At 36.4% G+C, this 15,811-nt stretch overlaps 3 protein-coding genes across 8 annotated transcripts; all 3 read right to left on the bottom strand.

Moving 5' to 3' along the window:
- Window positions 1-286: 286 nt before the first annotated feature.
- LOC104742003 (uncharacterized) lies at window positions 287-3,732 on the bottom strand. Of its 4 annotated transcripts, none has more exons than XR_015579307.1 (14): window positions 3,302-3,694; window positions 3,114-3,203; window positions 2,968-3,029; window positions 2,782-2,885; window positions 2,596-2,685; window positions 2,378-2,500; window positions 2,128-2,205; window positions 1,786-1,915; window positions 1,654-1,702; window positions 1,452-1,508; window positions 1,164-1,294; window positions 1,005-1,088; window positions 861-927; window positions 287-772 (listed from the first exon to the last, which is right to left on the bottom strand). XR_015579307.1 is itself a non-coding variant. In XM_010462960.3 (14 exons), the coding sequence occupies exons 1-14, from the start codon at window positions 3,559-3,561 to the stop codon at window positions 452-454; spliced, it is 1,602 nt and encodes a 533-aa protein (XP_010461262.1). In that variant the 5' UTR covers window positions 3,562-3,732; the 3' UTR covers window positions 287-451. The 4 variants fall into 4 exon arrangements, 2 of the variants coding, with proteins under 2 accessions (XP_010461262.1, XP_010461261.1); XR_015579306.1 differs by having other exon boundaries at window positions 1,843-1,915; XM_010462960.3 differs by having other exon boundaries at window positions 1,830-1,915; window positions 3,302-3,732.
- A 548-nt stretch (window positions 3,733-4,280) lies between these two features.
- Window positions 4,281-8,678, bottom strand: LOC104742001 (protein PSK SIMULATOR 1). Of its 3 annotated transcripts, none has more exons than XM_010462957.3 (13): window positions 8,282-8,678; window positions 7,575-8,115; window positions 7,161-7,486; window positions 6,975-7,067; window positions 6,793-6,883; window positions 6,612-6,705; window positions 6,385-6,488; window positions 6,212-6,281; window positions 5,966-6,069; window positions 5,629-5,745; window positions 5,421-5,497; window positions 5,271-5,315; window positions 4,281-5,176 (listed from the first exon to the last, which is right to left on the bottom strand). In XM_010462957.3, exons 2-13 carry the CDS (start codon window positions 7,902-7,904, stop codon window positions 4,639-4,641), a joined length of 1,989 nt encoding a protein of 662 aa, XP_010461259.1. In that variant the 5' UTR covers window positions 7,905-8,115; window positions 8,282-8,678; the 3' UTR covers window positions 4,281-4,638. The 3 variants fall into 3 exon arrangements, with proteins under 3 accessions (XP_010461259.1, XP_010461260.1, XP_087339186.1); XM_010462958.3 differs by having other exon boundaries at window positions 7,161-7,479; window positions 8,282-8,582; XM_087483060.1 differs by lacking the exons at window positions 7,161-7,486; window positions 7,575-8,115; window positions 8,282-8,678 and having other exon boundaries at window positions 6,793-6,901.
- Window positions 8,679-10,858: 2,180 nt separating this feature from the next.
- Window positions 10,859-13,659, bottom strand: LOC104742000 (G-type lectin S-receptor-like serine/threonine-protein kinase At1g34300). Its single transcript, XM_010462956.3, has one exon. The coding sequence runs from the start codon at window positions 13,540-13,542 to the stop codon at window positions 11,047-11,049; it is 2,496 nt and encodes an 831-aa protein (XP_010461258.1). The 5' UTR covers window positions 13,543-13,659; the 3' UTR covers window positions 10,859-11,046.
- Window positions 13,660-15,811: the final 2,152 nt, after the last annotated feature.

Below are 15,811 nucleotides of genomic sequence, written 5' to 3'. Positions count from 1 at the left end.
AGTTTTGACATTTTTACACTAATGCCATTGTGATTGTAACAGTGGTAGTATTACAATAATGCCACTGAGATTGTATTTTGGCATCAAATCATAAGATTTGTCAAGTCATAAGATTTGTCAAGAGTAATATGATTTTGATGAAAAAAAAAAGAGTAATATGATTTTTCAGTGAAGATCTGAACTGATCCTTAAACCAAATTAATTGATCTTCGAATTAAAAATCAGTTCTCAAAGAAAAAAAAAGCTCTAAAGAAAGTATTGTTCGAAAAATAAGACATACATAAGATGAGTTAACAAATCACTTGATAATCCCACTAACGATTACAATATTTTTATTGAAGAGGATTATTAACATATAAAAAATCAATAATAATATAATAATAATAAGAAAACCTTTAGGACAGATCATATAAGAACGGGTGAGTGGAGTTGTCGAGAAAGGAAGCAACTTTCAGGATTTGGATGTTGTTGTAGGTCGTTGCTTCTTACGGAAGAGGTAGTTTAGGAGCAGTCCAAGTAAAGGCAAACCTGTAACCATGCCTATGTAACCAAGCAACCATACGGGCCGTTTTGTCAGCCGACACAGCTCCTTAAAGCTTCTCTTTGTTACATCGTCCTCAGGCTTTCGTCCTCTCTGCTTCGATGATGCCGTGGTGGTATTGGTGTCTTTCTCGTACTTGACTGCTGCCACCAACCCGTCTTCTGCAATGTTTAGGTACGGGCCTTGGTTTATCAAAGGCTCTTGTTTCCCTGAGCTTCTTTTCTCTTCAATCTGCAACAAAAATTTGATTATCTTAGGAAGAAAGCAATAGACAGAAGTTAGATCATCTAAACTGCAATTCTAAAAAACGAACATTTACTTTCTGTATATGCATATAACGACTGCAGCTAAGGGCGCCAAGAAACTCATTGGTGGCTCGAACCCACCTGTACACAACATATATAGACAGTCAAAACAGCAAGAAGTACTTTTATCACTTGGTTAGAATCTGAAATGTACCAACCATAAGCTAGATCCAGTTAATCCTTCGAAGAACGCTAGATGTCCCCCGTGATTTGTTGTAGCCAAGACAATGTTTTTGTTTGCCCTTTCAATAGAAACTTCATGTTAATTTGTTGTAACAGGATTTTAAGACTTTAAAAAGAGATCGATAGCGTTTTACCTGCATTCGTCCCAGGGAATAGCTTCCTTTGTGCATAATGGATCATCTAGAGCACTTATACAGAGTAGTGGCACCGCCACATTTCCTATGTATTGGGTGCTGCTCGATTTTCGGTAATACGTATCCACAGTCTGCATAAAGGTGCAACCCGTTGTCACTTTGTCAAATCAACAGGGAAATTAATGGTGTTTATGAAGAGCATTGCAAAGATGTATATATTAATGACAAAGCCACTTCTCGGGGAAAACTAACTTCAGGAGTTAAGATAATAGGGAGGAGAACTAATACCTCGAATTTTCCAACTAGACAGGTTGCGTGGTTGTCAAAATCTCGGATGGAACGTGACTGATGAAGTAATATAGTTTGGCAACAACAGACAACGTTAATAGCAAAAGAAATATGTTAAGTTATTTGCTCATGAACTCTGCTTGTTTCAGTGCTTTTACCAAGTAGACTGTATAACTTATGGATCTGTGGTTAAGTGACTGACCTTTTTAATGCCTTCCCAATTAGCAAGCCGTGCATACTGAGGTTCATGCCTGCAATGAAACTAAAAGTTAGAACTGAAACCTCATTTTCTCAAAGTAGTATATCTGAAATCTCTCCACTCAGCCCATCTTACAAACTCAAAATCTAGGCAGTTCTTGATCAAAGTGGTGGACATACAATTGGGCATAACCTTGGAGACCGATGGTGAGAGCTTTGTCGTAGAGCTTTTGTTTGAACGTCCGACAGATAAACCTGTCACCAATCTTGTTGGGAGGAGAAAAAGGGAAAGAAAAAGCATAATGTATCAAGCATCCACTTGTATCAAACGAAACCCTTGGTACTATTTACAAGTTCAAAGGTCTGAAATTAGAACCAAATTAAATGAAGAAAATAAAAGAAGTCTTGATGTCTGATCAAGTGATTAGAGAGAACTTAAGATATACAGAGAAGAAGACAGTTATGAAAAATAGCTCACCAAGAGGTCCCACGGAGAGCAAATAGCTACAGCACCCCTCAGAGGAGTCTTTTCACCCTCTTCCCCAAGGTATTTGACCTGAAGCATGAGGTAGTTTCAGTAACCTCATATCAATATGCAACAAAAGGTCCATGATAGAAAAGCAAATTCATCACACTTCAACATAATTCAAAGCTAAGACTTGTTTCACAGCTGGATCAAACTAGAAGAAACTAATAATGGTAAAACACTAAGGTTCCTGATTAAATACCAGAACATTTGCTCCAATGCTAGTTCCAATAGCAAAGAGAGGAGCCTTCGGGTATTTTTGTTGAAGATAACCAAGAACTACCCGTATATCCCCTGTCCATCCAGCATTATAGAAGCGATCGGACTGCATTCATTTGCAGCATAACAAGATTGTATATAAGCAAGCATAACGTTTAATAAAACATGAAATCAGAATGCTAGGAGACTAGCGTAACTCACAGTAACAGAAACACCGCCCAAACCTCTATGGTTGCTGATAACGACATTCCAACCTGTTTTTGCAGTGTTGTAGGCAAGATGCTTCAAATACTATACAAAACCACCAATCCAAATTCAATTAGAGACATTTTCACTAAAGTACGATTTAACAGTTATAAAGCACAAATCCTCCTAGCTAAGACTTACTGCAGATGAAGAATCACTAGTTAACCCTGGAATAACAACTGCGATAGGCGTTGTATCTACTTCTTTTGTAATTTCACTCTGATTTTGAAGAGCACCATTAAGAACTACACAAATCAAAAACAGATTCAACGATGCGAATAAAACAAACAAATGTGTAAATAAAATCAAGGTTCAATAAAATCTAACCATCAGAGTTCGTCAGCCAATCCAATGCAATCGTTCCACCATCAGAAGCAAGAAAAAGCTGCCTGAAAACAGTACAAACTATGAATGATTTTATATGCCTCAAAAAAAAATCGCAGAGAAATAACCAAAAAAAAATTAAAAATAACCTTCTGTAGCTGAAAACTGGAGGCAATCCATGAAAATTCAAGAAACAAGTCTGAAGATGAGGGCTCGCTAACCAAGGCGTCGCCACATATCTGTCAAAATTCGAACAATCAGAGAAACCAAATCCACAAATTTCGCCCAAAAATTAATCAAAAAAAAAAAGTATACACACACACACACACACACTCACCGGCCGTGAAGAATCCGACACCGTGAAACAACGCCGTGATAAAGAGACGAATCTGGATTGTAGACGAGATTGACGCTGCATCTGAAATAGCGAAGAATCGCATCACCAAGGAAGTGAAACTCGATGAAATTGTAGAAGAAGATGGTCGAGATAAAGAAGAGAGCGAAGAGGTAGTGACGAATTGGGATGAGGGAGAGAGCTTGAAAAAGAAGTTCGTAAGGTGATGGAGATGGAGACAGATTCGGATCTTTTCCTTCCATTGTTGTTGTGGAGCTTTTGCAGATCCGGGCGATGGATAGGAATCTAGAGAAAAAGATCGTTCAATTCTTCATGGTTTAGGCCAACGAAACGAACGGACAAAGAGGCGTGGCGGGTTAAAGATTTTATTTTTTGCACGGCCTTTAAAAAAATGTTAAATTATTATTTAATTCGTATTTTGAAATTCTTTTGTAATTGTATGTATGCATGTATCAATTAATTTACACATGCCGACGTTTTCGTGTTCACTAGGAAATAGGAATGGGCACAATTCCCGTTTCGTTTCTGTTCCGTCCCGTACACTTCGTTTAGTGTTTTAGTGGGATGTGACATTTGTTTCTACACTTGTCCACACAATAGGTTTGTTTGATTCTCTTGTTAAAGGCAAACAGAGTCTCTCTGCTATCAGCTGTGGTGACGGGTGAACGCACGTGGACAAAGAGGAGAAACAGGACACGTGGCATCGTGTCGAGAGATCGAGCGGGACGTTCTCGAGGAGGTTTAGGTTGCCGGAGAATGTGAAGATGGATCAAGTGAAAGCTTCCATGGAGGATGGTGTTTTGACTGTCACCGTGCCTAAAGTAGAGGAGACCAAGAAGGCTCAAGTTAAGTCTATTGACATCTCTGGCTAAAGCCAATTGGGTTTTAAATGATGATTTGTTTGTTTGCGTTGTAATGTTTGGTGGTTATTACTTAGTGTTTTAAATTCGAGTTTAATCCATTTGGGAAGATAATATATTATTTATTCTCCAAATGATCATACTGTATGTAGAAACGTTTTTTGTATGTACACAATACAACTAACCAACAAGAAAAATGAACGATACAAAGGAAATGCTACAAACCCAAGCCAAATTACACCCTTAAAACCAAAAAGAGTACAAAGTTACTAACCTCTTGCCATTTTTTTTAACCCAAATCTTCACCTATATAGGGTTTTGAATTTCGATGGCATCCATGTGATTAATCACATCCACATTCTTCATCATCTCATCGTTTTGGGGGATAAGACAGGATGGTGTTTACCGTCTGTCCAATCCCAATCGTGAACTCAGACGGTGGGGCATGGACATCGTTAACTACAAGCTTCCGATGGTGTCCACGCGGTCAATCACATCAAGAGCTTTCATGCGATCAATGTCAAAATCAATGATGGGAACAGAAGAAGGTCTTCTGGTTGAGAAAGTATCCTTGTTATTTTTCATCATCTCTCCCATCATTGGCGAGTGGCTACTGCTCTTGCTTAGCCTGTGGTACTTGGAAAGCCGTGCTTTCGCCACCGTATCAAACTCTTGGCTTTTGCTTATTCCTGGTGTTTTTCTCCTCTTGCTTACGTCTCTAAGCATCTCTTGATCCTCTATAGTTAGCAATGGAGAGCCCTGACTTGGGTTGTGTGAACCGCTGGAGAGTTGGATCGTTTTCTGGTTAGGTGATCTGATTGGAGACTTAACCGGAGATCTTAGACCATAACCAGTAGTGGCCCTGACTTGCGTAACGAGATGATGAAGCCACACCACCAGGTCTAATATGTAAACCTCAGTTTTTTCTTTATCTGCATGGTGAAGTGTATCTATCCTTAGTATTGTTTGTCCTGCAGGTCTCTGGTTCGCTTCCGACCTGAAATTATTTGCATAATCTAACATTCAGCAAGGAACGAGATATCTGCACGAAAAGAGAATAGCCTTAATATCTGCTTGTACTCAGGACTTACCCGGAACTTGCCCATTCTCCAACCCATCCAAACCCGTGATGTGCTCTGGTTGAGAAAAGAAAAGACAGAGGCATAAGTCTGACTTACTTTAATAGTTAGAACACAGTTCTAATGACGACAAAAAACAAGTTATTATGCGCAGAAGCTTACTTGGTTGTGTTTGTAGCAACAGGAACAAGCCACTGCAACGTTTTTTCCATTTCCGCTTTTATTTGAGGAACAGTTAGCTGGTTCAAACAAAACAGATGTGTGGTGAGCAGGCATACAAATAACATTTCAGGTAAAAAACAGTGCACGTACTAGTCCATTCATTTGTCAGCACAAAAGCATTATGGGCAGTATGGAATAATAGTAATACCTCTTCCTTAATCTGAAAGGACTGTATTCTGGACCGTAAAGCAGATTTTATTCTTGGGGGTAAACCTTGGTACAATGCGTCTCTTGTGCTTGCAGGCATAGTGCTAGACCGGGATACCTACTCATTGAAATGGAAAAATAAGTTAATTAAAATAAATTCCACTAACCAACGTCCATACAGGTCCAATCATTTTGATATTGATATTACTAACGAGATCGGGTAACCATTCGAGTACGAGACATAAATTCACAAATACGAGACCGACGATTCACAATCCCAAGAATTTGTAAAACAGGTCAGGAAGTAAAACTAAGTGATCAACAGAATAATAACTTACAAGAGTATCAATTTGAGTGATGATGTTTGCGTAATGTAAGGCAAGACCAGCAGAGCCCAATTTCTTATGATTGATTGGCGGGTCATTTGCAGGCTTATCAAGATCTGCATATGAGGTAGAATGATCATGGTTTGTAAGGACATGTTACATTTTAGATACCAAAAAAGAAAAGACAGACACACTAAATACTCAATCTTCTTGAAAGTTATAATAAGACTAAACTACTTTATCCAATAAGAGCTTCACCTGCAGCACCAAAGGCTTCATGAATCTCCAAATGCAAGAAATGGACAACATCTACAAGTTTCTCCATTACCTAAGCATTATTAGTATTGTCGAGAATTAACAATGGAGTCCAGATGAACCCAGAAACTTCCCGAAATAGGAAACTTAATGATTTATCAGTTTGTAGCCCTTACCTCTTCCAAGATCCTAGACCAAAGAGATTTTTTCTTTAAGTTTCTTACATGCTTCTTCTGATTTTTTAGTTCAGTTCTCAAGATAGCAAGTGTATCTCCCACACCTAGCAAAAACGGAAGAGATATTAGAACGATAACCAACAAATAAAATAAAATAGACTGTAAACAATATCATCCATTTCCAAAGATAAATATTTGGGGAACATATATTCCAATTTGGTACCTACCTCGTTGTGCTGTGCTTGGGTTCTCTTCTTCCTGGATCTTACGTTGGTAATCTTGTTCAAACCTATCCAGCGCATGGAGTTCGTGATACAAGTCCTGAAACATAAGAGATAATCAGAATAAATCGCCATTGAAAGAGTCAAGCAGGACCCAATATCACCAGTTGGCATGAAAAATACGTACAGCTGTAAAATGAACAAATGACATCAGCTGGTGCATTATGGTTTCTGCTTCCTGTTTCAAATGTTTCTGGGGTGTAAATTCAGAGCCCAACCTAAATCATAACACAGAACTAATGAAAGGTCAGATACTTCCAAAATGAATAGACTCGTTGTGTGACCGTAGTGACAGGATCATGTTGGAACCTGTCAAAGAAGCGATCCAGGTTGTGGTATTGAGGATCCTTGCAACGATTCCCAAAACGCACCACCTCTCCAGAAAAAATCCTCAACTCTTCCCTGTTTACAAAAGTAAATCACCTATCTCCAAACTACAAATAACAGTGTAAAAGTATATAGCGTAAACACATAAACATTGTCAGAGGCTGTTACCTTTTATCCGCAGCAGCAGTTCTCAACAGTTCATCCATGTCTTTCGATATTAGGTTTTGGACACCTTCTGAAGGTAACACTGCCTCTTTCAAATGTGTGATGCTATCTTTTGAAAGGGAATGCATAAGATTGGCGCCTTTAACAATGGTGTTAGCAACTTCAAAAGACAAGATTGAGATCTTATTCCCTTTAACTGTCGTCGCAGAAGAAAATCCCCCACTAAGATTCAGATTCGTCATGCTACTCCCAAGTGTGTCCAACACATCAACAGCTTTACCAAGTCCCATAGTGCCAGCCCTACCCAAAATAGAGCTTACTTCTGAAACCTATATATAGAAACACCTTAGTAAAGTAGAAAAGAGATAAATTAAAACTCAGAATTAAACCCCACAATGCATAACATATGTTGTTTACCTTAGCCACAGCAGCCTGCCTAGACTTAGTGGATCTAGATTTCTGAGATAAAACCCTGGATAAACGAGGAATTCCATCTTCGATATTCTGAGGATGAGATCCACCAGAGACTACATTCAAATTAGGAAACGAAAACGATTCTGATGTATGCTGCTTATCACCCACATTATCCTCCCTCAGAGGAGAAGGGTCAGCAACTTTGTCTCTTGCTCTGCCATCACCAGACTGATGTTTCACCTCAGACCCATTATTTAGATGACCATTAACATGTGCAAAGCTTCCACCAGGAGCATTATTTACAGAAGAACTCCTCGAACAAAGCCCACCCATCACAGCAAGTTACAAACTTTATAATCGAAATTAGCTCTCAAACTCTCTCGAAGCTCTCCATACGCCAACTCGATCTACAAAACTTCAAAAGGATGAACAATGTAACCAGCAAAGCACTGCAATCGCAAATCCTGATCCGTATAAGAGGAGCAACAGTCCATTAATGGAGCAAATTGCTCAGTGAAAGAACCTTGATACTCATATAACAAACCTGCCAATGAATCAAGAAGAAAACACAGAGCTTTTTTTGAGAAACAGTTTCTGATTAAACAATCAGAGATCAAAATCAAAAAAAAAAAAAACCCTAGAAACTAAAGAACCCAAACGAGATATTCAAATCAGTAGCTTGGATGAAGAGTCGAGAATACAAAAGAGACCTATAAGAGTCAGAAACTCGGATCTGGGAATTAGATTGAAGTCAGATTCTTTCTTCTTCTTCCTCCTTAAACCACTTGGGCTTGTTCTTCCAGAGAGGAGTGACAAGTTCTAGGATGAGGAAACCGTGAAGATGTCTCTATACAAGCAAAAGAAGAAACGCGACTCGAGAAAGAGAGAGAGGAGAAGAGAAGAGAAGAGAGAGAGAGATGAGTTGAAATAGAGGAGGGAGGTTCTGTTGAGAGGAGTTGGAGAGTGTCAGATGGTGAGAAGTTTTAGCCCCAAAAAAATAAAAATAAATTCAACCTTTTTCTTCTCGTTTTACCCATTTCTACACTCTTCAAAACTCATCCCCATTACACTTTTTTTTTAAAAGTTTTTCTACTACCAAGTTGCACTATATTTAAATTATCAGATTTTTGCTCTTTAAATAGAATATAGTTTAGTTTATTAGTTTTTTTTTTATAAATTTAAAGTTACAAATATCCTGTATTTCGAACGGATTTTATTGAAACGTTACAAATCAAGATAACCTCGATTAAACAGAATGAAAGATACAAAGTACAAACACGTTAATTTCAAAGAGTATCAAAGTGTTGTTATAGTGTCAGTGCGAGGTTCTTAAAACGTGGTATGTGAAAACTCATTTTTGATGATTTTTCGCAGCTGGTATAGAAGAAAATGACAAAATGTAACGGCATAATCAAACATGTTATCGACTAGATTCGTCTTCTTCAAATTATAGAATCATGAATGAGTATTGTTTTTCTTGTAGTCTTAAGTTGGTTTTTCTTAAGTAATCATTCTAATTTAATATTTTATTTCGAAAAATGTATATATATTAGCATAAAAGAAATTCCAAGTAGTAAATTAAAGTGAATCAAGTAATTAATTCTCTACTTTTTACCATCTTGTACTTTTTGTTGTTTTAATGTCTTTAGTAAAAAAAAAATTATTGGAGATTCTAGAAAGAGAAAAAGTGAACAAATGAGTCAATATGTGTATGCATATCTAGTTTTGAAAATGAGTGTTGACTTTTTACCAAATAAAGGACGACAGTATCTATAGTAGGCTTGAATTCACAATGTTTTACTAAATTACCTTGTGTGGCAATGTCATAATAGCATTATACCATTGGTCAAAGGAACCTTGAAAGGAAAAATCATTTGTTTATGTATGATGTTGATATAGAACAATTAATTGTTATAATGTTTTCATCATATATCATTTAGTATTTACAATTTAATAAATGGAATGCAATGGCCCATTACTTATTTATTACATATAAAAAAAAAGATAAAGCTATGAAAGATTTGGAGCTTCAAATGTTTTGATCTTTTTCGTTTTTTGTTTGGAATGTAATTTGTATTACTCATTACTCAAAAGAAACATAAATTTTTACAAAAGACATCATACTGTATTGTATGTGGAACAAATAAGACCTATATATGCATCGTTTATTATAAACCAAACTCCATGAAACAATTTTGGTTTGAAAATGTTATGCGGCTTTAAAAAAAAAAAATGTAATTAAATGTTTGTGGTGATAGTAATAAGTAATTTCGAAAACTTTTCGTGTTGAAACTTTCTTTTTCTCAAATTTCATTCTTATTAAAACAAAAGAGGCTTGAGATTTCAATAGTAGTTTTCATAAAAATGTTCATAAACTAAACTAGTATCTATGATGAGACAAGTGAAATTATTTCTTAAGTATTTTATTTTTAGGTAACTTATTTAACTGCTAAATTAATTTTAATACTATACGAAATTGGTCGGGAAGGATGTGCTCTCTTTTGGACCAATTCCAAGATTCAACAAGTTCAGTTCACATTGGTCAAATTCCATCCTCTGAGTTATTCTGATGTCTCCATCGCTATATATTATCATGAATATTTTGATTCCACAGTTCAATTATATCATTTTTGTTTATAATTCATTTGCCCCCACACTCTTTATATACAACCCAAAGACGCGTTCAAATTTATATGAATGATTAACGAAATCTATATGGGTGTTAGAGTTTGAAGATCAAACAAAAATGAGATACAACAACTTTGACAAATAAAATAATAAAATATATCTTCGTGAGGATCAAAATTTATTTACGGCTACCGAATGGAGATTGGATTCACTTCGTTGAATATGGTGCCATTTTTCTGATTCTAACATTTTTATTTTAATCTTTTCCCCTTGATTTGATGTCTCTAGAATCATATTATGTCGATTAGAACGTCTTTTTGTTTAATTGCTAAATCACAAGAAATGATGTTTAGACAAGGCAAAAAGGTCCTACCAATTTGCTTAATACTTTGATTCTGTTGTTTTAAACCCAAAATAATGAACAGTTTTTTTTTTTTGTAAGAATTACCAACGTTCCTAATCTAACTAATTACAGAAAATGATTTGTTTTTTAAAACTTAGAGAATGTGGAGCTTTTCCCACGACGAGTTTCTCCTGCTCGCACGACACGACGTACACGCAACAATATTGGAAGGAATTGAGATCTTAAATTTGTTTCAACCCTGAGATATGACAACTTATAATATATAGACTTCAAGTTCATCTTTGAAGGTCGTATGTCATATAAAACTATGGATTTTTTTTCTTAGAACCATTTTACAACGTTGAATATGCATATGGTTTATTTCAGATACAAATGGTCAATAAATATATAGCCTTGATGTGTTCCTAAACAATTACGTACGTATGCAATAAGTAAATTAAAATAAACCTACACATTTGGTAATCACAGTAGTACAAACACTTTTTAAGATCCAAGCAACGAACCTTCACTGATCCTTGTGGAAGCCGGTCCGGACGATGTGATCCCCATTGTCTGAAACGACCGCGTGGCAGAGGAAGAGGATGATCGAGTCGCACCCGAAGCAACCAACATAGATCTTGTGCTCATACTGTTCCCTGAAAACGATACTTCGCTTATGGTCTTTGGACATGGCGGCTTCTTTATCTCCGTGATTCCTTCTAGCATTTGAACCACTTTCCCCATCGTCGGCCTCTGCAATGGCTGCTCTTGTATGCACCAGAAGCTTGTTTTAACCATCCTCCGCACTTGTTCCATGTCAACTGTTTGATCTTCGCCTAAACGTGTGTCTAGGATCGCCTCGGTGTTGCCCTTTTCAAACTCCTCGTAAGCCCAGATCGAGAATTTCTTGTGGTTCGTTTTCTCCGAGACATCAAAGTTCCTTTTTCCACTGACTATCTCTAGTAGAACCATTCCGTAGCTGTAGACATCCGATTTTGAGGTTATGGGAAGATTTGCGAGCCATTCAGGAGCTAAGTAGCCTCTTGTTCCTCTAACGCTGCTCATGTTGTATCTGTTGTCTTTTGGGTTCAAGAGTTTGGCGAGCCCAAAGTCCGAGACTTTGGCAGCGTAATTATCATCCACAAGGATGTTCTCGGGTTTAATGTCGCAGTGTACAATGCAGTCGCGGCACTCCTCGTGGAGGTACGTTATTCCCTTTGCAGTCCCAAGCGCAATGTTAAACCGATACTCCCAAGTCAAGAACTTCCCTGAATCAACAGCAAACAGGAAATTATCGAGAGATCCGTTTCTCATGAACTCATAGACGAGAAGCCTGTGTCTTCCCTGGGAGCAAAACCCGATCAGTCTGACTAGATTCAGATGGTGTGTGCTGCTAATAGTAGCAACCTCCATCCTAAACTGCTTTTCTCCTTGCTCAATTCCTTCAAGTTGCTTCACTGCAACCACGGTTCTATTAGTGAGCACGCCTTTATACACAGTGCCAAACCCTCCAGCTCCAAGCTTCTCTTTGAAACTTTTGGTGCAACGCTGCAGCTCCTTATAGGTAAACTGCACAGGTGCACCAGAAGCGTACTCAAGCAAAGTGTAGTGAGACGATAAAGTTCCAAACCGAGGATTCTTTCTGCAGCAGCACCACCAGAGACCTACCTCTACTGCAATTAAACCAAGAAGCCCACCTATTACAGCAACTGCGACAATCCACAAATGCACTTTCGAGTTGTTACCATCATCTTTCTTTGCAATCAAAAGTGTGTTAGGCACAACTGGACCACACACTTTAACATAAGAAGTACTCGGAACAGATGGCCTCTGGTACCCAGTAAAGAAGGAACCAGGTCGTTTTTGCCAACAATTGCCTGACCCATCAGACATTGAGACTGAAGCAAGACAAGCAGAGCTGCTAAGACAGTTAGCTCTGCAAGGCGAACTACCGGCAAAGAAACTCTCCGAGTTCGGATCGTTTTCATACGTAAACAACCTAGTGTGAGCCAACTCAAGCATGGTTGTGCTGCCAGAACAATCATTTAGCTCCAATTTCCTCTTACACCCCTTTCTCTTATCATCCACATCAACAAAATCAAAGTTGAGAGACGGACACAAGCAAATCGGATCAGTATCGTTGTAACTACAAATCCCAAAGTTCCCACAATATCCATAAACAAGACACTGATCAACAGCAGACCAATGATCCGTCACAGGTCCACTGTTCCCACTCGCGGAACTGTAAATTTTCAAATTCCCATCATCATCTAACTTCAAGAACCTAAACGTATCGCTATCACCGTAATCTCCACTGTAAACAGTGTCAACTCCTCCACGAAGACTGGAATCGAAGATGGACACAACTCCATTAGTCTGTAAACCTAAGCTAGGAGACGATAGATTCGAGCTAAACGATGAGTTGAGTCCATGATTCCAGTAAACCGTGTTATTGTTCCACCTAAGAGTAAGATTCCCACTTCTCTCTAACTGAAACGAGTAAGGACCAGATCGGAGAACCTTACCGATGGTGAAATTTTGCGATTGGACGATCGTGTCCGTCGGGTTATCGAAGGAAGACCAAACCGGAACGCTTCGGTTATTGAGGAGGACGAGTTCACCGGAATCTTTAATCGAACCGGAAGTAACACCGAGACGATCGGTTCTAGAATCCCAAACGGTGGCGCCGGAGCCATTGGTAAGGCGGAGAGAGCCGGAGGGGAGAAGACGAAGAGATCCTCGTGAGTCAACGGTTCCTGCTGACCAAATAGGAACGTTACCTGCGAAAGAAACGGCGGCGAGGAAGGAATCAGGTGAAGAAGATGGAACAAAGGAGACGGAGAAAGTGGAATTGGGAGATTGCCAATTCTGGTTGTTGGAACCGGAAGGGTAGATAACAGAGCCGAGAGGTATTGTAGAGAATGAGAAAGGGAAGTGAAGGAGAAGAAGAAGAAGAAGAAGAGGGAGAGGGAGAGGGAGAGGGAGAAGCTTCACCTCCATTGTTGTGATTGTGAAGCTCCGTCTCTCTCCTCTGTTATCTATCAATGAAGACTGAAAAAGACTTTTTTTTTTTTTTTTTTTTTTTTTTTTTTTTATTTAAATAATTTGTTTGATTAATCTCCCAAATTGACATTTCAAAGTAAGCGTGTCTATAGTGTTGAGAATAAAATCGTGTTTTTTACCGTAACTATTAGTCAACGTGTTTGCATGGATAATAATTTTTATTATATTTCTGAAGTTAAAATAAAATATTCTTTTTTAATTTTTTTATTAAAATTAACATCAAAAAATGTTTTTTTTTGTTTTTTCTACTAAAATATAAATCTCAAATTTCTTATAAAATTGATATGCAAGTTAAATCTTACATTTGTGTCAATATATATATATACATATAGAAATTTTAAAAATTTCGACAAATGTGAGAACAGACTGTCTAACCCGTTCATCGCGTTTTTTAGATTCCGAAACTATTTTTGTAAACTTCTTCCCTCCAGTTTGGACAATCAACCTTGGAGTACTGTTTTAATTTAATATTCGGTTGACAAAAAAAAAATATGAGTGAATCTATGTTTATCATGTTTTATAATGGTTAATAACTGATTTAAAGAGTTTTTCTTAATGTCATTATAAAATTTAGTAACTACATATAAAATTATTGTGTATAAAATATTTCTCATTTCAAAGTTAAAGCAATATATATATATATATATGACTATAAGTTTAGCTAACCAAAATAATTAAAAAATATTAAAATTTAACCAAAAACATTTTCTCTCGAACGATAAATAAGTTAGTACGAGGATTGAATTAATGTAGAATTATTGGATAGTAGTTACATTTGAGTTAAATGTAGAGTTAAATGGAGTTACATGCCTTTAAAAATGAGTTAATTATAAATAAATATTTAATTTGTTATAACTTAAAATAAAAGGAATACCAAGTGCCCCAATCAAAATTCACATGATTTGGTTGTTTGTTGATATAAACTCAACACTCACACATAATTTTTCAAAATGAAAAATATTACTTTTGAAGTGACAAACTAAATTAGTTTTCTTATACATATGAACTTCAAAACAAAATAGACTTTATACATAGAGTTGATAGACTTTACAAAACAAAATAGACTTTAGAAAGAGATAATTATATTGATCTTTAAATATTATATTGATCATTATAAATTATTGAAAATGATACATGAATATGTGAGATAACTGGAGACATAATAGATTATTAGATATAGATCATTTCAATTTCATGATCTTATTGTGTGGTGGATATTGTACGAAAGTATGAAAAATAATGGCTTATAAGATGTTAATATAAAATAGACAATGAAGATAAACCTTTTGAAACATTTTAAAAAACAATATAAGATATACATATCATACAAACTCTAAACCTAAGCTTTTACAATGATATTTGATTTGATTTTTTTTCATACAACAACAATAACAAAACCAAAAAAAATAACAAAACCAAAAAAAGAGATTTGAGATATAGTGGAAGAAGATGAGTGAATGAAAGAGTGAGAAACTAAGAGAATACGATAATGAATATTTATATGAAGAGAAGTGATGAAAATTACATTTAGAGATTTAGAAAAATGAGAGTTACAATTCTAATTTATTGTTTTGTTTTAATACAATTGATTAATACAACTTAGTGGAGAACTAAAGTTAATGCATAATTTATAGGGGAAATTTATATGATTTCAGTTTTATATTATGTGAGTTAAATGTGAAGATTAATTATTTTTTAATTTGTGTTTTAATAGAAATATTTTTTTTTGTTAAATTGCATTGCCAAGTGGACCAATAATGAGAGAGTGAAAACCTTACTTTTATATATATAATTTTTGAAAGACTGCACAATAAGTTAATAACCAAATAATTAAGCACGCATCGATGACATTGCTTCTCTTAAACAATCAAGCAACCAACATCATAATCATAATGATTCTGATACAATCCTTCCCGTTTTTTTTATAATAATAATAATTTTTTAGTGGTCTGATATCCACTAGCAACCTAACATCAAACATCAACCGCAGATAACCAACAATTCAATTAACCAATAAATATCCAACAAGGAAAAATAATCCAAACCAACAAGTAAATAACAAAATCCAACATCCTACAATGTTCTATCAACTCAACTTTAGCAAACTAACAATAGCTAGACCACAATCAATCAAGCCTCTAGAACATCCTCCTCATCATCGCCTTGATTCCACGATCACATTTTGCCTTTACCTGCACTACAAACA

The sequence above is a fragment of the Camelina sativa genome, chromosome 14, assembly GCF_030686135.1.
Source record: "Camelina sativa cultivar CO46 ecotype springtype chromosome 14, ASM3068613v1".
In the NCBI taxonomy this organism is placed as follows: domain Eukaryota; kingdom Viridiplantae; phylum Streptophyta; class Magnoliopsida; order Brassicales; family Brassicaceae; genus Camelina; species Camelina sativa.
This window is presented reverse-complemented; position numbering and strand designations above follow the sequence as displayed.

Excerpts from the sequence above, each read along its gene's own strand:
- LOC104742003 (XM_010462959.3), bottom strand. The coding sequence starts at position 3,561 with ATGGAAGGAAAAGATCCGAATCTGTCTCCATCTCCATCACCTTACGAA. Across the intron at positions 3,204-3,301 it reads TGTCGGATTCTTCACGGCCG|ATATGTGGCGACGCCTTGGT; the intron begins GTGAGTGTGTGT and ends GAATTTTGACAG. Across the intron at positions 928-1,004 it reads TTAACTGGATCTAGCTTATG|GTGGGTTCGAGCCACCAATG; the intron begins GTTGGTACATTT and ends TGTTGTGTACAG.
- LOC104742001 (XM_010462957.3), bottom strand. The coding sequence starts at position 7,904 with ATGGGTGGGCTTTGTTCGAGGAGTTCTTCTGTAAATAATGCTCCTGGT. Across the intron at positions 7,487-7,574 it reads GGCAGGCTGCTGTGGCTAAG|GTTTCAGAAGTAAGCTCTAT; the intron begins GTAAACAACATA and ends TTCTATATATAG. Across the intron at positions 5,746-5,965 it reads TCACTCAAATTGATACTCTT|GTATCCCGGTCTAGCACTAT; the intron begins GTAAGTTATTAT and ends TTCAATGAGTAG.
- LOC104742000 (XM_010462956.3), bottom strand. The coding sequence starts at position 13,542 with ATGGAGGTGAAGCTTCTCCCTCTCCCTCTCCCTCTCCCTCTTCTTCTT.